The sequence below is a fragment of the Cupressus sempervirens genome, chromosome 5, assembly GCF_028749045.1.
Source record: "Cupressus sempervirens isolate cs-2001-9-10 chromosome 5, ASM2874904v1, whole genome shotgun sequence".
NCBI classification, from domain to species: domain Eukaryota; kingdom Viridiplantae; phylum Streptophyta; class Pinopsida; order Cupressales; family Cupressaceae; genus Cupressus; species Cupressus sempervirens.
In genome coordinates, this window is record NC_143122.1 from 708,045,599 (window position 1) to 708,069,694 (window position 24,096).

Consider the following 24,096-nt stretch of genomic DNA (forward strand, 5'->3'; position numbering starts at 1 on the left):
CCATTTTGTGTTAAGGGTAACAAAGTTTGGAAGTGATTTTTTAATTGCCACATTAAAACAAAATTGAGCATACATCAGCCTCGATTTTTAGAGTCATAGTATCAGCCAAAACATAATGTCCAAAAGAATTCCCTATCCACCTAAAAAAATTCTCATCCCATAATTCAAGAAGTAAACCATGTAATATAACTCAAACCAAGGCTAACCTATGCAGCTCCCAAGAACAGTTGAATCCTGGGTGCCATTTAGCAATTGCCAAGCTATGCTTCCCATAGTACTCGGTTCCAAAAAGAACCATACATATGTCAATTGTCACAATGACCTAAAAGAGGAATAGGTCCCTAGGCATAGCTGAGAAACTGACGCTTCCCTTCATCTTTCATTTCTTAGGAACCCACTTCCTAACAATCTCAATTGAGGGCCTAAAGGCGATGAATCGATCCACCAACCATAGCTATAGGATGGAAGAGATATTATCAACTACATTGTCAGGAAAAATTTTGGGCCATCTACACCATGACAAATCTTGGGATCCTCATTTGGAGAGGGGTCGGTGATTTTCCTAACAAGAGACCCCTTCATGTCAACATTCTTATCAAGTTTATCCTTCACCTTCTCACTAAGACACGTTGAAGACATTCCCAAGAATGCCAAATCATCCTTCAGAGAATCTCGAGCAAAGTCAGGCCGCTCAGAGTCAACTCCACTAACCAACAAAATGGGCTCTAAAGCATTGTCCACCTCACTCTGGGCTGCCAAGCCAGAGGTCAACACCAAGAGAAAATTTGGATAAACAGGCAGGCCATAATTGAAGTCCAACAAGCCCTCATGGGACATGCTCACATAGGAAATTCAAAATCATCTTTGGGTATGAAGTTGCAAAGCTGAGACACTTATCATCTTTCATTATTAATTAAATAAATGTTCATGTTTATTAATTCTTATCCTCTTCTCTCTAATTGTAGTAGCTCTATGATTTGTTCATGAGACACTCATGTCTCTTAATTCTCCTTTTCTCTCTCCTCTATGCATGCATGTCTTGTTTTATTGGGCTTGAAGATGTGTTTCCAAAAGTCAATGCACTTTAACCTCTATATCTTATTCACTCGCAATCAACTCTTAATCTCATCCTTTCATCTCTTAACCTCTTAATCTAAATTCATGAATATTTTAGAGGTTTCTATAAAAGTATATTTTTCCTCTCATTTGGCCTGATATTCTTGCTTACATATTATTTTTGCAATCACATTACTTGCATCATCAATCAACCACACTCCATTTTTTTAAATTGCTCTATGTCAATGCTTAATACATAGAGCAATTACTATTATCTACAAAATCTCAAAGGATAACACAATGGAGTCAGACTTATCATATGTGTGAGGTACATCTTATTCTTTTTTTGCTTGCACTTGATTTAGAGCTCTACTGATGTTAATTTGTTTGTAGGTTCCTACCTTGCAGGTAGAATATCTAGGAACTTGCAATGGGTTTACAATTTGACATTTACCCATTGAAGGTACCTTTCTAATAACCTCCCCTACATTAAACATGATCCTCATTTTGCATCTCCATAATTTGGCAAAGACAAGAAAACACAAGAACCAAATAATTATTGATAGACCTTCGCCACCTTATCATGGCAAGGAGAAGAAACAGTGGCTCATATTTTAGATATATAATATCAATCTTTGCCACCTAATCCACGGTAATACAACCAATTGAATAAAGCCACCTACATAACTTTGTCTTCATTGTCATTCTCCTTGTAAACAATTTGTCATCCGGGGCAACCAATTAACTTTTTATTATTATAATTTATGTCGAAGGGTGCCTATTTTGAAGTATTACAACCTCAATCTTACATCAAAGATTGAAGATGACTAATAGAGGATGCAAGACAATTGAAAAGATCTCAATTGTTTGTATCCTTTTGTTCTAATGCATGTAACTCATTTTGTCCATCAACAATCAAGATTTTTGTAATGTCCCCGTTATAAAATAAATGTATTTAATTAAACTTTGTTAATGGGCTGATTGATTTAATATATCTCGGACCCATTTTTATTTTTTTCATGTAGTTTGTGTCGCTATCAACTATCTTTCTACACCCTCGAAAAGTTTCTCGACGAGTATTTAAGCATGGCTTATAGGTAGTCTTTAGGTATGCAATTTCAATTATTTCTTTGTACTATGAATTCCAGTTGGGATCCTCTATTGTTCGCCATTTTAGAAGTGAAAGATATTCCCTATTTGGCTCTTCTAATTTCGGTGGGATTCAACCCTTACCCTATTTCGTCGCCTGTAGTACTTCACTCGGATCTGGCAAATTGGAGCACTATTATCTTGCAAATTGATGAAGTCATTATTATTCTCTTGTGTTGAATGAATAAGGTATTTCACAAAGCATTCTGTGTTTTCTTTCTGTGCATTTTACCTTCACTCTATTGTTTGCATATTTTGTATTTCATTCTGTATTCACCCTCCTATGCATTGATCGTACGACCCTCTTTATCCCACTGTATGGCCTTCTTGTATGACTCATCAGACACTTCATAACCATTTAGAAATCACTGTATGTCCCTGTGTTGCCCTCTGGAAATCACTGTATGGCTTCATCGCATCTTCTTATTTGCCTCTCGTATGGCCTTCCATCCGTACGGCCTCTCCATCCACACCGTACGGCCAAGCTTCCTACGTATGGCTCATCGTGTCCTCTGTACGGCCATCACTTCTCCTTCAACTGTACACCATCAACCTCCTTCCAGACTCATCATACGACATCCTTAATCTATATCATACTGTCTTTCCTATGTCATTGTACGGCACATCCTTTGCCCCACATTAGACCATATGGCTTGTACCGTACGACTTCCCTCAAGTGTTTGTACATCAGCAAAGAAATATCCACTCAACAGTATTAGCCTCCAGGTCACCATACGCATTCCAATTGATTGTCAAATTGTCTGGAGAAAGGAGTGTTTGTAAACAATATACTAGAATGGAACATTACAATTGCAGAAAGACAGTGTAAGACAAATGAGTTTTCCATAATTGTCAATTTTGGTCTGTGCGTATTGATTGTATCCTACCATCATTTCAGCCTTAGTAGTCTGAATCGCAATATTTGTGAGATGTAACAAAATTGGTGAACTAGAATTTGCGATATAGATATTGTTCCTCAGCAATAGTTAAAGAGTCGGACAAGAATTTATATGGGACTGGTTATGGAAATAAAATTTGGAATGAATTTACCTATAAGCAAAATTTGAGAACAAATATTTACAATTCTCTTCCCAGATCACTGTTGCAAGGAGGGAAGTAGAGCTAGCATGGCTAGAAATAACAATGTAAATGATAAGGCATTGAAGTTTAGCTACCAAACGAGAGCCTTCTCAATGAAATGATTAAAGGACATCACCAATATTTTGATAAGTACAAGATATTTTCCACACCAAGTCAAATTGTGATATTGCTATCAAGATTTAACTGTATAGTTTTTGAGTCAAACTCATTGACCCATGTATCATTAGTAGTCATTCAAAAATGAATCCATCTCTCATGAGAATAAATGGAACACTTGGAACTCATTGGATCTAAGTGACGCTCACAAAGATGAAGCACCAGGACTTCCCGAGAGGTCACCCATCCCAGTACTACTCCAGCTTGAGTGCGCTTAACTACATAGTTTCCTCCATGGTTAAACCCACTTTTCTTGCAACCCTATTTGCAAAACCTTCAACAATTGTTGTGCCTTATGAACCATTCATTAGAAATCCCCTTAAGCTCATCAATTGATCAGTAGGAGATATTTTCCACACCAAGTCAAATAGTGATATTGCTATCAGGATTTAACTGTGTAGTTTTTGAGTCAAACACATTAACCCATATATCATGAGTAGTGATTTGCACATGAATCCACCTCTCATGAGAATAAATAGAACACTAAGAACTCATTGGATCTAAGTGATGCTCATAGAGGTGAAGCATCGGGACTTCCTGGGAGGTTACCCATCCTAGTACTACTCCATCTCGAGTGCACTTAACTACGCAGTTTTCTCCATGGTTAAACCAACTTTGCTTGCAACCTCATTTGTAAAACCTTCACCAAGTGTTTTTCCTTATGAACCATTCATTAGAAAGCCCCTTACGGTCATCAATTGATAAGTAGGGCATATTTTCCACACCAAGTCAAATTGTGATATTGCTATCAAGATTTAACTATGTAGCTTTTGAGTCAAACTCATTGACCCATGTATCATGAGTAGTGATTCGCAAATGAATCCATCTCTCATGAGAATAAATGGAATACCTAACACTCATTGGGTCTAAGCGATGCTCACAAAGGTGAAGCATCGAGACTTCCTAAAAGGTCACTAATCCTAATACTACTCCAACTCGAGCGTACTTAACTACGGAGTTTCCTCCATGGTTAAATCCACTTTGCTTGCAACCCCACTTATAAAACCTTCACCAACTAGTGTGCCTTATGAACCATTCATTAGAAAGTACCTTAAGACATCAATTGATATGAAGGAGACATTTTCCACACCAAGTCAAATTGTGATATTTCTATCAAGACTTAACTATCTAATTTTTTAGTCAAAATCGTTGACCGATGTATCATGAATAGTGATTTGCACATGAATCCATCTCTCATGAGAATAAATGGAACACTTAGCACTCATTGGATCTAAGTGATGCTCATAGAGGTGAAGCACCAAGACTTCCCAGGAGGTCACCCATCCCAGTACTACTCAAGCTCGAGTATGCTTAACTACGAAGTTTCCTCCATGGTTAAATCCACTTTGCTTGCAACCCCATTTGCAAAACCTTCACCAAGTGTTGTGCCTTATGAACCATTCATTAGAAATCCCATTAAGCTCATCAACTGATAAGTAGGAGATATTTTTTGCAAAAATTCAAATTATGATATTGTTATCGGGATTTAATTGTGTAGTTTTTGAGTCAAACTCATTGACCCATGTATCATGAGTAGTGATTTGCACACGACTCTATCTCTCATGAGAATAAATAGAAAACTTAGCACTCATTAGATCTAAGTGATGCTCACAGAGGTGAAGCACAAGGACTTTCTAGGAGGTCACCCATCCCAGCACTACTCTAGCTCAAGCGCGCTTAACTATGCAATTTCCTCCATGGTTAAACCAAGTCAATTTGTGATATTGCTATCAATATTTAACTGTGTAGTTTTTTAGTCAAACTCGTTGACCCATGTATCATGAGTAGTGATTTTCACGACTCCATCTCTCATGAGAATAAATGGAACACTTAGCACTCATTAGATCTAAGTGATGCTCACAAAGGTGAAGCACTCAGACTTTCCAGGAGGTAAACCATCCTAGGACTACTCCATCTCAAGCGTGCTTAACTACACAGCTTCTTCCATGGTTAAACACACTTTTCTTGCAACCCCATTTGCAAACCCTTCACAAAGTTTTGTGCCTTATGAACCATTCATCAGAAAGCCCCTTAAACTCATCAATTGATAAGTAGGAGATATTTTCCACACCAAGTCAAATTGTGATATTGCTATTAGGATTTAACTCTGTAGTTTTTTAGTCAAACTCATTGACCCATGTATCATGAGTAGTGTTTCGCACATGAATCCATATCTCATGAGAATAAATGGAACACTGAGCACTCATTAGATCTAAGTGGTGCTCATAGAGGTGAAGCACTGAGATTTCCTGAGAGGTCACCCATCCCAGTACTACTCCAGCTTGAGTGGGCTTAACCATGGAGTTTCCTCCATGGTTAAATCCACTTTACTTGCAACCCCATTTGCAAAACAATTAACAAGTTTTTTGTGCCTTATGAACCATTCATCAAAAAGCCCCTTAAGCTCATCAATTGATAAGTAGAAGATATTTTCCCCAAGTTGAATTGTGATATTACTATCAAGATTTAACTCTATAGTTTTTGAGTCATACTCACTGACCCATGTATCATAAGCAGTAATTCACACATGAATCCATCTCTCATGAGAATAAATGGAACACTTAGCACTCATTGGATCTAAGTGTTTCTCACAAAGATGAAGCACTAGGACTTCCCGGGAGGTCACCCATCTCAATACTACTCTAGCTCGAGCGCGCTCAACTATGGAGTATCACTTGGATCCATTCAATGCTAAGTGTTTCATTTATTCTCATGAAAGATGGATTCATGTGCGAATGACTACTCATGATACATGGGTTAATGACTTTGACTGAAAAACTATAGAGTTAAATGCTAATAGCAATATCACAATTCGACTTGGTGTGAAAAATATCTCCTACTTATCAATTGATGAACTTAAGGGGCTTTCTAGTGAATGGTTCATATGGTACAACACTTGGAGAAGATTTTGCAAATGGAGTTCCAAGCAAAGTGTGTTTAACCGTGGAATAAACTTCATAGTTAAGCTCACTCAAGCTAGAGTATTATTGGGATGGGTGACCTCTTGGGAAGTCCTAGTGCTTCACCTCTATGAGCATCACTTAGATCTGATGAATGCTAAATGTTCCATTTATTCTTATGAGAGATGGATTCATGTGCAAATCACTACTCATGATATATGGGTCAATGAGTTTGACTCAAAAACTACACAATTAAATGCTAATAGAAATATCACAATTTGACTTGGTGTCAAAAATATCTCCTACGCATCAATTCATGAGCTTAAGGGGATTTCTAATGAATGGTACATAAGGCACATCAATTGGTGAAGGTTTTTCAAATGTGGTTGCAAGAAAAGTGGGTTTAGCCAAGGAGGAAACTTCTTAGTTAAGCACACTCGTGCTGGAATAGTACTGGGATGGGGTGACCTCTTGGTAAGTCTCAGTGCTTCACCTTTGTGAGCATCACTTAGATCCAATGTCTGCTAAGTGTTCCATTTATGCTCATGAGAGATGGATTCATTTGTGGATCACTACTCATATACACGGGTCTATGAGTTTGACTCAAAAACTACACAGTTAAATCCTAATAGCAATATCACAATTTGATTTGGTGTGGAAAATATCTCCTACTTATCAATTGATGAGCTTAAGGGACTTTCTAATGAATGGTTCACTAGGCACAACACTTGGTGAAGGTTTTGCAAATGGAGTTGCAAGAAAAGGGAGTTTAACCATGGAAGAAAGTACGTAGTTAAGTATGCTCGAGCTAGAGTAGTATTGGATGGGTGACCTTCCAGGAAGTCTCAATTCTTCACCTTTGTGAGCATCACTTAGATCCAATAAGTGCTAAGTGTTCCATTTATTCCCATTAGAGATGGATTCATGTGTGAATCACTACTCATGATACATGGGTCAATGAGTTTGACTCAAAAACTACACAATTAAATCTTGATAGTAATATCACACCAATATTTTTGACAAAATATCAATTTTGATAAATTGCTCATGTTGTAGATTTTTCCAAGTAAGCTTCTTTTATTTATATGTATGGAATGAGAAAAGTTTTTTTTTTTTCATAAATTGTATTTGAAATGTTTTTTAATTTTTAATATTAATCCATTCAAGTATTAAATTATACTTGCATTCATAATTATTAGTCATTTATAAGTTAATCATTATTATTAGTCATTTATAAGTTATTCTTTTATTAATATTTAGGTTTATACTTTTTGGCTTTCTTATGTTTGAAGTTTGTTTTAGTTATTTGTTTCCTATTAAATTATAAATAATAATAAGTGATTAGAACTTATTTATTTTATTATTATTTATCTTATTAAAATTTTCATTATTTTAAAATAATTATATCTTGAAATTTTAATTTTAACTTTTGGAGTAAAATAAATTTCAAATTTCAATAATCTAAATTACAAATTACATAAATAAATTACATTTTAATTAGTCATTTTGTCCCAATAATAAAGATAGGAAAGAAGAGAGAAAAATAATTGTTATTACACAATATAATACATATCCTCAGCCCCCCTCTCTCCCTTTCTCTTTCCATATATTTCTTATTTCTAAGTCTTTATTTCTCTTCTCACATGTTAAAATAGGGTTAAGACTAAGTTTAGATTTCTCTTTATGATTTTTGGTATGCCATTTTCATTATGCACACACACATGCACGCACACACGCACACACACACACATGCACGCACACGCACACGCATACGCACACACGCCCACATGCACATGCGTGCGCACACACACATGCACACACACAAATCTTTTGTTTAAAAAAAAAGATTTAGATTAGATTTAGAAATATGATTAGAGTTAGGGATTTTGATAGGGTTAGGTTCAGAACAATGATTTAGATTTGTAAAAATTTGGTATAGCTCTGATACCATGTAAGAATTTGCCTTAGGGCAAGATTCACTGAAGATCGTAAAACTCGAACACAAGCACAACTGTAGACCAAAAAGGAGTATGATCAATATATCAAAGTATGTCCTTATGTGATTAATGTACACACTAGGATTGCCTGTATATAAAGGCCTCCCAGGAAGCACCTAGAATGTCTTTAGAAAGAGTCAGGAGATAAGCATGACAACTAAGCACACGTCTTATCCATCATTATAAATGAGAGGATAAGAATGACAAGATGTATCTCAAGTAGAGATGTAGACACCATGTGCTTAATTAGTGTGTTAACTCATATGTTGTAGACACCATGTGCATAAAAGAGGTGTGAACTCTTGTGTTGTCAACATGACAACTCACAAAAGTGCACATACTCCTAGGTGGCTAAACTAGCTTTTATATATATATATATATAAAAAATAAGCCAAGAGATATACTTCTTGAGGCACCTATTGCACTAAGTGAGATTATGAAAATAGGCGCCTCGAAAAGGATATCTCTCGGCTTATTATATATATAAGCTAGTAGCACTCGCGATGCAAAATGAAAGACATTATTTTTTAAATTATAATTCATTATAGTTAAATATGTTATGAAATTTTTGTATTAATAGATATTTAATATTATTATGATTTCAGTAAATTTTTTATATATTAATTTTAAAAAATTTCATAGAGAAAAAATAATAATAGTAATTTAAAAAGATATTTTAAAATCATATAGATATTTATTTAATGTTATAAAAAGCAAAGAAATGTTATACATTGTATTGCTAAAGAATTGAAGGACATTGAAGCAATATAGAAATTTTTGTACAAATATGTGTAATAAAAAAATACTTAACAATCATTGAAAGAAATGATGACATAGTCCATCAAAAAACTTAATAATTAAACAGTTGAAGCATATTAAAGCAATATAGAAATTTTTCTACAAACATGTGTAATAAAAAAATACTTAATAATCATGCAAAAGTCTACAAAGCTTCTGGCCATCTGCAAAAGTCTACAACCTCGATCTATAGGTGATGAAATGTGACATGTAAGTTCATCTTCACTTTTTTGGCATAGTGGAAGTTGAAGTACAGAGCATAGTTATAAAATTTTAATTGATTGTTCCTTGGTCCATTGTTTATAATTTGACTGGTCATTCTATCCCTTATCCAATACCGAACACTCAACTCCTCTATACGAAGGATGACATTTTGTGGAAGTCTATGATGAAAGTCTCGTAACCACCAGTAACCCCATTCGAAACGTAATTTGTCTGACATCTTTGCAAGATGCATGGAAATTATGAAAAAAAATTATATGATTAAAACATGATAAAGAATATGTTTTTTTTTTTTTCAAAAAGGAAAGAAATGTTGAATCAAGGATAGTAACCATAATATTTAAACTAAGGTATTTTACATGAAATAAACATAAAATATATTTGATCAAATTCATATTTTGACACACATTTTTTAAATGTTAGTATTTTTTATCTTGAAAAAAATTATTTGACATAGTGTGATAGAAACTTATAAAGGCCTAAGAAAATAAGTGATCATTTTCTTTAATGTAAGGATACTGAAAAAAATTACAAGGGTATATTAAAAGTCTATTTATATATTTATGGATGTGAAAACATGTATTTGAAACATTTGAAATGTGATTTGTAGTAGTATATGAGTAAACGAAAACTTTATTTAAATACTACAATCATACAATAGTATAGAGAATATAATAAAAATTACAAAATATTAAAGTGGCAAATCAAAATTGTAATTGCATTGGACAAAGTATTAAAAATAAAAATATTACATCAATTCTCTTCCAACAACTTAAGTCTATTTTCTTCATCTTTGCGCTTGGCAACTTGTCTACCTTTTTTCATTTTCTCATAGCGATCATACGTGAATGGAGGCATTATTCTTAGACACTATAAAGATTTAACACGAGAAATTGCCACAAATGTCAATCATGTTCTTTCTCTTGGTCCTATATCAATTGTCGCTTTTGGAAGAGTTAAACCCTGACATTTATGTATAGTCAATGCCCATGCCAATCTTAAAGGCAATTTAAGTGTTGTACCCTTCTGTATTGGTGTTATTGGAATTGTTTTTGGATGATGGTCTTCAAATGGTAGCCCAGAATAGTTGTCAAACTCAACCATCACATATGTTGGAGGTTCAGGTGGAGTGCTTCCTTGTTTGTAGACTATATTTCGAACATACCCCAAAGATCCATTTACAAGACCTGCTTGTACCCATAGATTAGAAGTTACCATGACCCTTGCATCCTTACAAAGTAACAATTCCATATCAATCTCATCATTTGAATAATCTTCCAATGCATTACCATGTCATGCTTTTGTCGCAACACTACGTGCAATAGGATACTTCAATGAATGCAACATTTTTTTATTATGACTATGAACATTTTCATTTGTTGAGAATAGATGGACAGAATTTTCAAACTGTAAATTTGTTGGAAGATCTATGTTGATAGGGGTTCTTGTCATTAGCAACCTCCAATCATCAATCTGTGGGCTTGCATCTCTTACATTCATCAAAAGTTGGCGAAATCTTTGTTGATCCTCATTCTCCCCATCTTGTCTGAATATCTTGTCCAAAGTAACAACAATCTTGAATTCTTGCCATAGCAGCTTTGCCCTTCTATTACTGTCATATGTTGATCTGTCACCAACAGGAGGAAGCTGGCCCAAATCTCCCACCAAAATTATAGATACACCTGAAATATAAGAATGAAAATATTTATGTCAAAATGATTAATTTGTAATTACATTTTAGTAACATAATAGTCTATATTTTATACATGCTACACTTGTTAATGAGGAAAAGTGAAGCCTTTTACCTCCAAAGCTAATATTTGCATTTTGTGGGAATGCTTGTCGAAGTCGAGAGTCAATTTTCTGCACCATGTTTTGACCAATGAAGCTCATTTCATCAATCAAGATATACTTGATATGTGCCATTTCTTCTTGAAAACGGGTGAGTCTTGTTCCTTCTAATTGACAAAAACCTTGTATTGGTATTTTTAATTTTGAATGAACTGTAGAAGCTCCTATATTGAATGTTGCAACTCCTGTTGGTGCAAGTAATAGAAGGGGAGATAGAGAGGGCATTGCTGCATTTTGAAGAGATTGACTAATTGCACCAATTAGATATGACTTTCCAGTGCCTGTTGTTCCTTGAATTATCATGAGCAATGGCTCCACATTCTGATTTCTATGATAATGTGTCATAATAATGTCAACTGCCTTTTTCTGTTTGTCACCAAGGGTCATGTAGTTGATGCATTGGGGAATGTCATCATATATTAGACAACCATGATTCTTCACATTACCTATAAAATTGATTGCTACAGTAGTGTACTCTTCTCCCTTATAATCAATAGACCAATTTGTATGTTTGTCAATGTCTCTTCTCCCCAACATGTCTATTTCTGAGCACTCTATGTTTTGACCACGATGCAACCTAGATATAATTTCCCATTCGTGTTCTATTGTATTTCTTTGAACATTGTTATTGTCTTCAGTGTCATAATCACTTGGGTTTTCATCATTGTCTGTCACCATAGTTCGTTGAACATGCCAAGGAATGTAATTAAATGCCTCCCAATTTTGTATGATGGCATCATCATTATGACCAATATCTTGTTCTATATCACAAAATGTCTTGTAGAGAAATAATTCGGATAAACAAAAGTCAACCCATTTAGCTGATTCACGTGAAGGTATAGATACAAATCTAGGAAAGACTCTGACTATTGCTGCTTTGTCCCTTGGCTCCCATTTATTCTCTCTTCTTCTTTTTGGATTATATATCCATGGTCTTGCTGCATCAATTAATGTGATGGCTTCCATACATAGGGGCCTTCTTTTGTACCCATCAATGAAATATTTTGTTTGCTCTTCAGTATTCTCTTCATCATTTCCATTTTCATTATTTATAGTTACAGGTTTGAAGACCTCATGGGAGACATTTAGATTAACAAATCTTCTACTACACTTTACCAATGAAAGCTCTAATAGCATATGACATGTTTCTTGAGCACTAATGTCTCTTTCTATAATTGTCTCAGTTAGAAGTTTCCTATATGCACGTACAGCTAAATCATCTGGGTTTTCCATGTTGGAGAGATGCATCAACATTTGATGGTATGTTTCTGAGCTTTTCTCTACTTTTGCTGCATATTTCGCAATGTATTTCACCACAGCATGTTTGGAAAGAACAGGTTGCCAATCTATATTCGCTCTCCATAGTTGTAGTATGTAGTGATTATGTGAGTTGACTCTTTCATCATTTCTGGCTGGTTCAAATTTCTCTTCACCTGTTTCTCTGTCTTCATATAATATTGATCCCTCTAGTTTTAATGGCCAAGGTGCATTATACCTATAATAAATATAAGAGAGATATGTAGTTAGTTATGTGACACTAGTGACCAATTTCTAATTTTGGTTTAAATATCGGAATGTAATGAAATGATTACCTGCAAACCATATGCCCCCTTTTCTTCCACAAACATGCACCCTCCTTACAAATTTTGTGTCTTTCTACACAATTTAGGATCTCCTCATAGTCATGATCTAGATTGACCTCTGCAAGTTGTCTCGTGTTTTTGAGACATGGATGTTGTTGAAAATTCATGAAAGGCTAGAATTCAAAATAAGTTGAATGAGTAAATAAGGTCATATCAAATTATACCATAGAATACATATTTATAAACATACCTATATATTTCGCTGGTGAGGATCTTGTCTAGGGTTCCATGCATGAACAATAGAATGAAAATATCTTTCAGCACTTTTGCGTTCATCCTCATTTGACCAGTCAATGTTCTCCATATTAGGTGCCCCTTCGATCCATATGAATCCATGCACATGTGGGGACCCCCTATGTTGCCATTCATATCTACACCAAAAATCTTTGACATTCATTCCATTTTCTAGAATCTCTTTTCTAAACATAGAGTTTCTCAAGTGCATATAGTGTGCCACAATGTGAGGATAATCAATTATATTTTGCCTACGCCAATTTTGAGCTTCACGTGGATCAGTTGGCATTGTTCGTGGCATTAGAGCAGTAAATCAGGCCAATGCATATCTGTTGCACTCAATGTGAAAAATATTGTAGGACAACCAATTTGATGAAGCAAATCTGTCAATTCTGCATGAGATTTTGCCCAACATGACCTTGTTCCCCTTAGCGTTGTACCAAACCGCATCAATTTATCTGCCAATCTAGAGTGAGGTGTAGTTTCCATATGTTGCCACAACTCATTAATGGTGATTGGCATGTCTTTAAAGTTTCTCTTTACAAACACAGAGGTTGAACTCTGTGCACGATGTCTCATGGTCATGTTATTCGTGAAATATCTAAATCTAGGATGTTTGCCAAAACGATGATCCCTATATCGCACAAGATGCTTTACAAATTCATGAAGATATACATGTCGCAACCGTGGTTCTAACCAATCACAGGTACCATTAGGAAATAGTGTTGGGAATGCCATATCCAATAATCCTGATGTGACATACTCATTAATAGGTGACACACCAATACTTGGCCAATCTATCAATGATGTTGGGTTTGCATCAGGATTATTAACCCATGCACGGATAAGTTCCATTTCCTTTTGTGCATTAGGAGCTCTTGAAGCCATTGATGTTGTGTGCTCAATTGCATTCCCTTCATTTGTCTCCATAACTGAACCCAGAAAAACAATATCATTTGCATTTGTATCAAACTCCATATTCATCGTCTTCAATCTATGAAAAACATTTTCATCTCTATTTTTGGGCAGATCATTGAGAGCATTTTCATTAATTTGAACATCAGAGTAAAATTTATCATGCTCTACTTTGTATTTGAGTGCTTTGTATACACGATCTCTATTAACAGTAAAGTTATATTGTGTCCCACGTTGATCTGTCTTTCGAACAATAATAATTGGCAACTTATCTATTGTATGTGGCAATATGTTTGAAACATGATCTATGTTTTGTGGGAAACTTATTGTGTGTCCTTTGTACTTAAATTGGCCGCCAATTGCATGTGTTACTTGCAATATGGGACTGACGCGTGCAATTAACATTTCATCAACTTGTGTCAAGTTTGCAAGCTCCTTTGGTTGAGGTCCTGGGTCCATATTATTTGAAGCTGAGAATCTGTTATTTCCTCTCTCTTGTCGGCATCTATTACACACTGGACCTTCAGAGGTGCGTGACACTTTCATTCCTAGATAGCATTCTTGACAAATATAACACATGTTTGGCATTCTTAAGTATCCAATTTTTGGCGAAACTGCATTTGGAATCTATAGAAATTATCACCAAGATTTCCATTTGGGTTTTGTGCATTTTCTACATTACCTTGTCTAGCTAAATTTATCCCAACTTGAGTTGTATGGTGGGGTGTTTCAGGAACACGTTCAGTTGTCCTTGATACTTCATTTTGAAGATCCAATTGCATATTTGTAGCCAAGGGTTGATTATACCTCTCATTGAGTTGTAAATCCACTTGATGTCTTCCTTGTATCTCAGAATGTGATACTCCATCGGATGTTCTTTGACAACAACTTCTGTTACTATTTTGTTGATCTCTATTTTCAGATTCTAATTCTTGTACTGATAGTTGTGCCCTTCGTCTAGCATAATTTTGTCTTTGGAGTTCATTACTCCTCCTTTCATCTTGTCTTTGATCTTCTGTCATTTGTTCTCTCCGACATCTTCGATATTCCCTTTTATATTCTCTCTGATACGCCCTCCGTTGCTCTATTTGATATTGTCTCCTTTCGTCATCAGATTGAAAATTTGGTGCTAATAGACTCATAGCTATAAAGTGAATAAAATCTTCAATTAATGAGAAATATCTTGAAATTTATGTTGACAACAAACATCATGGATAAAAAAATATGGTGATATTTAATTTATTACCAAATATTGAAGAATTGTAAAAGTAATATAAGAAAGATATTTTCTCCATAGCAAAAATGCATACATAAATATATAAAATACTAAACTCCCATTTATATAGAAACATATATTTAATTTATCTAAGAATCGATACCCTTTAAAGATGAAGTATATAGAAACAAAATTTCCTTAAACATTGTAACTCCAAAATATTAGACTGGTTCACTATTTCAAAAGAGCAAGAATTTATTGTAGTGGTGTAGAAACACTTGGAGTTCTTAAATGATGAAATGAAAATTTTCTCCATAAAAGAACTACATACATAGATATTGGAAATACTAAAAACCCTTTTATCTAGATACATATCTTCAATTTTCGTAAGAATCCATACCCATTAAACATGGATTGTGTAGAAAAAAAATTCCTTAAAATTATTAATGCAAAAATAGTAGAGTGGTTTATTATTTCATCAGAGCAAGATTTCATTATAGTGGTGTAGAGACACTTGGAATTCTTCAATGAGGAAATTAGAATTTTCTCCTTCCTTATATTCCTCATCATAACGCATGTCTTTCATATATTCACAAAATTGGACTCCTTTCCTCCATGCCTCAAGAATCGGCTTTGTATAGTCTTCCATTTGTAGGATTTGAAGATATTGCACATCTTGAACATTTAGGCTTGCGCCATGCATTTCATTGACCATTATTTTGCAACACTCCGCAATGACTCTTTCCAATCCATCCAAATAGGTTTCATCATTTCCATCTGATTCAATAGAAGCATCTTGAAGAAGTGGGCTACCAATAGTTATTTCAGATTCACTTTGGTCAACATCCATTTTATTATTTCTGATCTATATAAAATTATGAAAGACATTAGAAATTTTAGCTTAAAAAAATAATAATCAACTTACATAGAAATTTAATTACTTTTTATTTATTTAGTTTATACATATGGGAATGAAGATAAATAGAAATAAAATAACATACAAATGCAATTTTACTAAACGATAGAATAATCAAATTAAATATCCAACAAAAAAAATTTATTTACTAAGTAAATATAGAAAACAAAGTTGAAGTTAAGTACATTATTTAAGAAGTAGTTGAATGGATTTCAAACGTACTTGATTTTAATAGAAAAGGAAATAGTGAGTGATTTAGAAATACTTCAAATAGTAGTTTTTAGTTCAAAGACAAAAGAAAACTCAAAATTATCTATCAAGTAGTTAATCTCAATACAAAAAATACTGTGAGTTGTTCAATGTGATTGTGTTGGAATCCATCGTCCTCCAACCCATTCTTGTGCTAGTCGTAATTGGGAGTATACAAATGGAAGTAGAGTATGAGTATCAGGGAAATATACTTCATATAACTCTTTCATGCTAAGAGGTGACTCAAATGTATCAACAATCACTCCCCTTCGCCAACAGTCATTTTGTAGTACTTCAACATGAAGGTCAGCTTTTATAATTGAAGGTAATGGTACTTGAGGTGGAATTGGACGAATATATGCAAGAAAGACCTCTTCAACAAGGGGCTCTGGAACCACTTCATCAGTTATGAAATGTTTATATCTAACATAATACTTGGTTTGTGTAGTATTACGAACACGTCCTATGACAGTTGCTTCAAACCAAGCACCCTCAAAACCATTCTCATTAGATGACACTTCAACCTTCATCCCTATATGCACATCCATGTCTTCTACCTTTTTGAACAGTTAAAACAATAGAAAACTTTACTTGTTAAAATCATAACATAAATATCATTGTTAATAGTAAAGAGAGTTTATAATATTCATATTATGAAAATATATTTTCAAAACATAGAATGTAACAAAAGTAATAGAAAAATTATTAAGTTTATATTAGTTTTTTTGCGAAGTTGGAGTCTCGTAATTGAAAAATATAGTAAATTACGCAATTATAAATAGAATTTTAAAAATGGAATAAATTAAATCTAACTTATAAGACAAACTATTAAAATGTGAACTAAATCTAATATTTCTGAAAAAATAACAAAATCTAATATATTTAAATCTAATATTTCTAAACAATAACTAAATCTGATATTTGTAATATTTCTAAAAAAATTGTAAATCTAATATTATATTTAGAAACAATGATTTTGAAATGATAGTAAATCTAATATTATATTTAGAAACAATGATTTTGAAATGATAGCATGACATCAACTAAAGAAAAGAATATAAAAGATTGATCTTTCCTAAAATAAAAGTAAGATTTGGAGGAGATGTGAATAACATTTAAATATATAAATATAAACATCACTTTATCACCTTATGGCAATTCACAAACTATTAAAATGTGAACTAAATCTACTATTTCTAAAAAAATAACAAAATCTAATATTTTTAAATCTAATGTTTCTAAACAATAACTAAATCTAATATTTGTAATATTTCTAAAAAAATTGTAAATCTAATATTATATTTAGAAATAATGATTTTGAAATGATAGTAAATCTAATATTATATTTAGAAACAATGATTTTGAAATGATAGCATGACATCAACTAAAGAAAAGAATATAAAAGATTGATCTTTCCTAAAATAAAAGTAAGATTTGGAGGAGACGTGAATAACATTTAAATATATAAATATAAACATCACTTTATCACCTTATGGCAATTCACAAACTATTAAAATGTGAACTAAATCTAATATTTCTAAAAAAATAACAAAATCTAATATTTTTAAATCTAATGTTTCTAAACAATAACTAAATCTAATATTTGTAATATTTCTAAAAAAATTGTAAATCTAATATTATATTTAGAAACAATGATTTTGAAATGATAGAATGACATCAACTAAAGAAAACAAGAGAACGTAGGTAAGTATTCGTTGTGGATCCCTCAGACCAGTAGTGGAGACTTGTGATGAATGAAATACTCTGTTGCTCAATTTCGTTAACTGTCAAGCATTCTATAGGAGTAGGACTGCTGTAACAACAGACAAGGTATCTTGTAGACTATGTTCTTACTCGCGACTGAAGACAAGCTGTTTTTTTTCCTATAGATTCCCAAATTTTATTTGCATGGTCTTTAAACAATATCTTCAATATGCTAATTTAACTTATAATTGTTGTATGACGTTTTTGGTTGCTGGGTTTACTAAATCAATGTATCATAGGCTGTAAACTCTCGAAGTGTCAGAAGATCATACACATTTTGAACAACGTGTTTATAGGTTGTTGTGTTTATGATTGCAAGCACACGATCATGGATTTGGGGCCAGAAGAAAGAGAATGATTTGGTTTGCCTACTATTCTATGGCTCCAAATTATTATTTCGCGGCACGTGGTTGCCTGCCACAACTACTTTTTACTCTTCATTTACAATATCAATACAAAGCGTGTTTAATCAATCATCCTTAGCTTACGCTTTATTCAAAACATGCAGAGCCAAAGCCTCTCCCATACAAATGAATGGTCTATGTAATATTGCTTTCAAAGTGTGGGAACATAGACAAAGATTTGAGAAAGAAACAGAAGTAAAAAAGAAGCTGTGGGTACCTATTTGTTGTCGACTTCTGCACTCTTGGCCTCTTCCCAAGCAATTGCTCCGCTTTAACAATACAAATATAGAGGTACACCATAATATATATAACCCAATCTTTCTTCCCAGTCCTGTAACCGACCAAAAAGAAACTGTTCGCCTCTCATTTGCTGAATTTAATTTAATAAAGATTTGTTGTTCACAAATGTAGCACTTCACAGAACGTGGGTGAATACGTTTTCTTTGTAAAAGGTAATCGGCATCACATAAAAGTGAAAGACCAGTAGTAGATAATCAACAATTTTCTATTTTACACCTATAGCCATTCAGATTCGACTCACATATATTTACTATTGGCAAACCATTGGAATTTGAAGCAATTGATGAAGAAAAATGACTGAAACGCACACGACTTTAATTGAAACGCACACGAGTTGAACGAAAACGCACATGACTTCCATTCCCGCCAGCAGAGCCAGACATGGCAGAAACAATCAGATGAACGTCAATTTTTTTTAAAATACTGAAATGTTTACATTGACGAATGCTCTCACTGTAGAAAGCCTCTCGGCTTAATAAATAAATATGAAAATAATGCATTAACCTAAGTAAACTTAAGTGTAAATAGTGAATAATTATTTAGACCAACACCCCCCTTAAGTGCAACCTAGGGGAATGCCCATAAGCTTACGAAAACTAGGATGAAATGCATAATGGGTTCCTGCTACAAGGCCATGTTAGGTACCCATGTACATAATGAAAATGCAATCTTTCATAAAACGGAGAAAGAGGGAAAACCTCATGGAAAAACCCTCCTCCAAAAAGAGAGATGAAAAGGGATGCATTGATGGATGGAGTAATCAAGACACCCCCAATACATCCAGTGTATACAAGATAGAAATTGGAGAAGGAAAAAACCCCCTAAGAGGAAAAAGTCCCCCACAGAGGAGAAGAAGGAAATGAGATAGTTCCCCCCCCCCCCCCCCCCCCCAAATGTAGTGTGCCAACTAGTGAGAAATGCTCCAATGTAGAAGTTGATCCATGATCGTTGAATGATGTTCCTCGCCATTAGAAGAAACAATGGCAGAGGTATAGAGGAGATGTGTCCCCTGTATGGAGAAAGAATCTCTATGATGAACGATGTCTCTGAAACTTGCTCAAGTGTACCTGTGTCGATACTGAAGGTGGCTCCTTCCAAAACAGCTAAGAAGTGCAGATCTAGCAAGTATTGTTGTAGAACCTGTTTCAAAGAACAATTTGTGTCCTCAAATGATAGAGAGACCTCCAACAACTGATGTTCATAAGGATCCACAATCACATCAGCCTGTAAAGACTAATCATGTAAAGAATGGACATGAGAGTCAGAGTGAGCCCTCGCAACAACTGTAGAAGGTTTGTCTTCAGCAAAAAGAAGCAATATATCATCAAAGAAGTCCTCCAAATATGTTGTGTGTGACTCTACAAACAGAGTTGAAATATCTGGCAAGAAGCCATCACTTGGAAGACAAAGTGTACTCGATTGTGCTGAAGTACATAAATCAATCACTGTGGTAGAAGAATTCGCCTCAAAAAGAAGATGAATATCATCTAGGATGTCTCCCACATCTTCAATGTGAGATGCCATAAACAAGCCTGCAATGGCAGGAAGGAAGTCGTCACATGAAAGTAAAGTAGGAAGACATAGAGGGTCCTGTTGTACTGAATCTAAAGCATTTGTGGCTAAAACAAGACCAGTAGGAGCAACAAGAGCATCTGGAGGTGTGATCTCATCTGAGAGGATGCAGTTGCAACTAGAGGTAATAGATCTGTTGGGAATGGAGGAATTTGTGGATCTCCATAAAGCTCCCAAAGATAGATCCAAATATCATATAAATATTTTGACTTCAAGTCATCAAGTGAATCCATAACCTCCATATCCATATAGAGAAAGAGTGCATGACAAAGGATGGAACATGTGTCCTCATCGTATAAAAGCCCTCTCGCATATGGTAGTGCATTATGCTGACTAAGATATGGGATAACCAGTGGACTCCATTCTTGATAGTTATCTGGTGTCAAGGTAATTAAATCTTCCTCTTCCATGATGGACTAATGTAACCCCCAAAGATGCAAAATAAATCAAAGAACCCCCCCTAATGTATGATTCGGTGCTTTATAGCCACTTGCCAATTTAGGGTCTATTTCTAAAAGCAGTATTTCTGTCCGCAAAACCTATAATCTGATTACAAATCTAGAAAGTAGATGAAAAATTAGGAACTTTCAAAAAAAACAGAACCTGATTTGGAGTCTAGATGAGCCCATACTAAGCATTTTAAGTGGCAAAAATCGAGATTTGCGAATTGCAGAAAAATTCAAAAACAAAGATATCAAACTACCTACACCAATGTGTAGATCACAAAATTCTACCCCAAAATTAAAAAAAATTGCTGGCAAAAAGGAGTCTGTATGAGGGAGATATCGCTATTTCAAAATCGTTGTTGCTGTTATTTTTTCTGAATCGTCGTCGTTGCACCTCCAAAAATCAAATGGCTCTAGATTTTGCCTCAGATGTTCGATTTGGATGAAACAAAATCCAATTTGAAAATTTTTTGACCTTCTAAATGTGATGCAAATATCTAATTTGCACCAGCAAGCACCAATCTTCACCTGCAAAAATCTCTCCTATGGCCCGATGGCCAAAAAAATTCAGGAAAATAATGCAAATCCAAAAGAAATAGCAAAGATGCAGATGAAAAAAATGCAAATCTGAAGATTAAATGTACAGATCTGAAATGATCATACCAATTCTGCAAATTGGTCCTTCGGGTGCCAGTTTGCAAAAAAAAATTGCCTCAATCAACTTTATAGCCGATTTTCACCGAATCAACGTTCCAAACACAATGGCAAAGTCAGATTTGGATCTAGACGCTCCCAATTTCTGCAATGCTCCAAATTGGAACCGAGGTGCTGAAACAAGAAGATGGTCTCGAACGGCTATGTGAAAAGAAATTATCCAAGAGCTCTGATACCATGTAAGAATTTGGTATAACTCTTATACCATGTAAGAATTTGGTATAACTCTTATACTATGTAAGAATTTGCCTTAAAGCAAGATTTACCCAAGATCGTAGAGCTTGAACACAAACACAACTATATACCAAAAAGGAGTATGATCAATATATCAAAGTATGTCCTCATACATTGCTTTGTATTGTATGTGATTAATATACACACTAGGAGTGCCTGTCTATAAAAACCTCTCAGGAAGCACCTAGAATGTCTCTAGAAAGAGTTAGAAAATAAGCATAACAACTAAGCACACGTCTTATCCATCATTCTAGATGAAAAGATAAGAATGACAAGGTGTATCTCAAATAGAGATGTAGACACCATATGCTTAATTAGTGTGCTAACTCCTATGTTGTAGACACCATGTGCATAAAAGAGGTACGAACCCCTGTGTTGTCAACATGACAACTCATAAGAGTACACATATTCCTAGGTGACTAAATAAATAAATATTAAAATAATGCATTAACCTAAGTAAACTTAAGTGTAAATAGTGAATAATTATTTACACCAACAAGACTTATGTCATGTTTAGGGTTACGATTGTGCTAATTTGAATAATGATCATGTTTGTCATTACGATCATGGTTAGGATTATAATCTAATATTTGCAATTTTTCTCTTTTAACATAGACATTGCACCCCAAAATGTAGTTGCAAGATGCTAGTATTATTATTATTATTATTCTTTCCCCAAACTTTTAATGTGGGCTTCAGTTCCTTTCGTTGGAAGAACTAAACTTGCCCCAGCAAAGATTCTATATTTTTCCACATACATGTTATCAATCCTTGCTTTAGGTTTTCAGTGACCAAATGATTAGCTACAATGTCAAGCATTTTTTGCAATCACTGAAACTCATTGTCTTGAATTTCTCATTTCGATTTTCAATCTATAAAACATCCTCAACTCAAATAAGGGGTGTGCTAGCTCTTGATCATGATATGCTCTTCAATATGCTTTTCCTTTTATCCCCTGAACATGGGACTAACAACCTTGTATTTTTTAAATTGAATTTTCGGAAGAGGTTCTTTGAAATCATTGGGAGCTTTCAGACCAGAAACAGATTAAAATGAACAATGTTTGTCTGTCCTCAGAACATTGTATAGCAACTTCTGTTATTCCTTCCATTCTTATGCACATGATTATGGCCATTTCAATGAAAACAACCCTTAAAAACAATTGCAAATACAAGATTACCTAATCACTTTTGAGATTCTGAAAAAGTTAAACCAAAACGAAGGCATCAATATCTATTGGAAAATAATGCATTTATATTGACTTCATACAAACTAATCCCCTATTTTTAAGAAATCCACTAAATTAAACCAAAAAAAAAATGTTTCAAGTAAAACCCATTAACCTTAGGCCCACCTTACGCAAGTGTTTCAAACTACATGTTTGCAGAAAATGGATTGAAATGGTACGTTGAACGAAATGATTCATTACCAAAAAAAACATCACTTAGTACAGTTGTTTCTTTTTAATATTTATTTTAAGATAAAAATTAAGAAAATTTGAAAAATGTTATATAGAACAGTTGTAAGCCAATAGCAGTAACAAGAGAAAATCATTGTCATTAAATAACATAAGCTGGAGAAGAAAATTGGAAGTAAGATAACAAATCTGATGTTGTGAGCTTACAAAGATATTGAGCATTTTGGACAAATTTCTTCGGAGATGACAAAAATAGCATTGATTTGTAGCAGCAGCAAGCCCAGCAACTGTTTTCATAGCAAGCAACAAGGGAATCTTCAACAGTAATGGTGTCATGAATCCACTAGCAGCAGCAGCAAACCCAAGAACTGGTATCACAGCCACCTGCAATCAACACAGGCACCCACCCTTCAAAAAAAAGACTGTAGGCACTTAGTTCAGTATGCTCAACCCTTTGTTCTTGTGCTTTTAGAAAGCGGACATGCAAAAACATCCCAAACTCTCCAGGAAGAGAAAAAGAACATGATGCAGTAGAGACAGCTAAGAGGCAATCTACCCCTCAACCATCTAGAGCTGTATTAAACTACAAATAGTATTTTTGAGTTTGTTTCTGGCATCCAAATTATCTTGCAGGTTTGATGATAAACTCGAGATTTTAAAAGGAAAGATTCCAACAAATTGATTGAACTTCAAACGGAGGGGCTGGGAGGTGCCAGAGAAGACAGCAAAGTAACAAAGTTTCCCAATTAACACGAGGATGACCTGTTTGTGAGATTGGTTGAGGATATTATGCAGAGGGGAGATAGCAAGCAAGATTCTCCATGTCCAAACATGTCAGAAGA

General features: G+C 34.3%; 2 protein-coding genes across 2 annotated transcripts; both read right to left on the minus strand.

Moving 5' to 3' along the window:
• Window positions 1-10,288: 10,288 nt before the first annotated feature.
• LOC149557950 (uncharacterized) lies at window positions 10,289-14,091 on the minus strand. The gene is made up of 5 exons (XM_089830526.1): window positions 13,890-14,091; window positions 13,526-13,799; window positions 11,488-12,725; window positions 10,874-11,061; window positions 10,289-10,609 (listed from the first exon to the last, which is right to left on the minus strand). The coding sequence occupies exons 1-5, from the start codon at window positions 14,089-14,091 to the stop codon at window positions 10,289-10,291; spliced, it is 2,223 nt and encodes a 740-aa protein (XP_089686652.1).
• A 2,357-nt stretch (window positions 14,092-16,448) lies between these two features.
• Window positions 16,449-23,703, minus strand: LOC149557951 (protein AGENET DOMAIN (AGD)-CONTAINING P1-like). Its single transcript, XM_089832399.1, has 2 exons — window positions 23,462-23,703; window positions 16,449-16,960 (listed from the first exon to the last, which is right to left on the minus strand). Exons 1-2 carry the CDS (start codon window positions 23,588-23,590, stop codon window positions 16,511-16,513), a joined length of 579 nt encoding a protein of 192 aa, XP_089688525.1. The 5' UTR covers window positions 23,591-23,703; the 3' UTR covers window positions 16,449-16,510.
• Window positions 23,704-24,096: the final 393 nt, after the last annotated feature.

Bases quoted from the DNA above. Each gene is read 5' to 3' on its own strand.
- LOC149557950 (XM_089830526.1), bottom strand. From the start codon at position 14,091: ATGAATATGGAGTTTGATACAAATGCAAATGATATTGTTTTTCTGGGT. The intron at 12,726-13,525 runs GTCATGTTGGGC...TATTTATTATAG, and splicing joins ACAACGCTAAGGGGAACAAG to GTATAATGCACCTTGGCCAT. The intron at 11,062-11,487 runs GTGCAATTAGTC...CTTATATTTCAG, and splicing joins TGGAAAGTCATATCTAATTG to GTGTATCTATAATTTTGGTG.
- LOC149557951 (XM_089832399.1), bottom strand. From the start codon at position 23,590: ATGACACCATTACTGTTGAAGATTCCCTTGTTGCTTGCTATGAAAACA. The intron at 16,961-23,461 runs GTAAGCTCACAA...CTGTTCAAAAAG, and splicing joins CCAAAATGCTCAATATCTTT to GTAGAAGACATGGATGTGCA.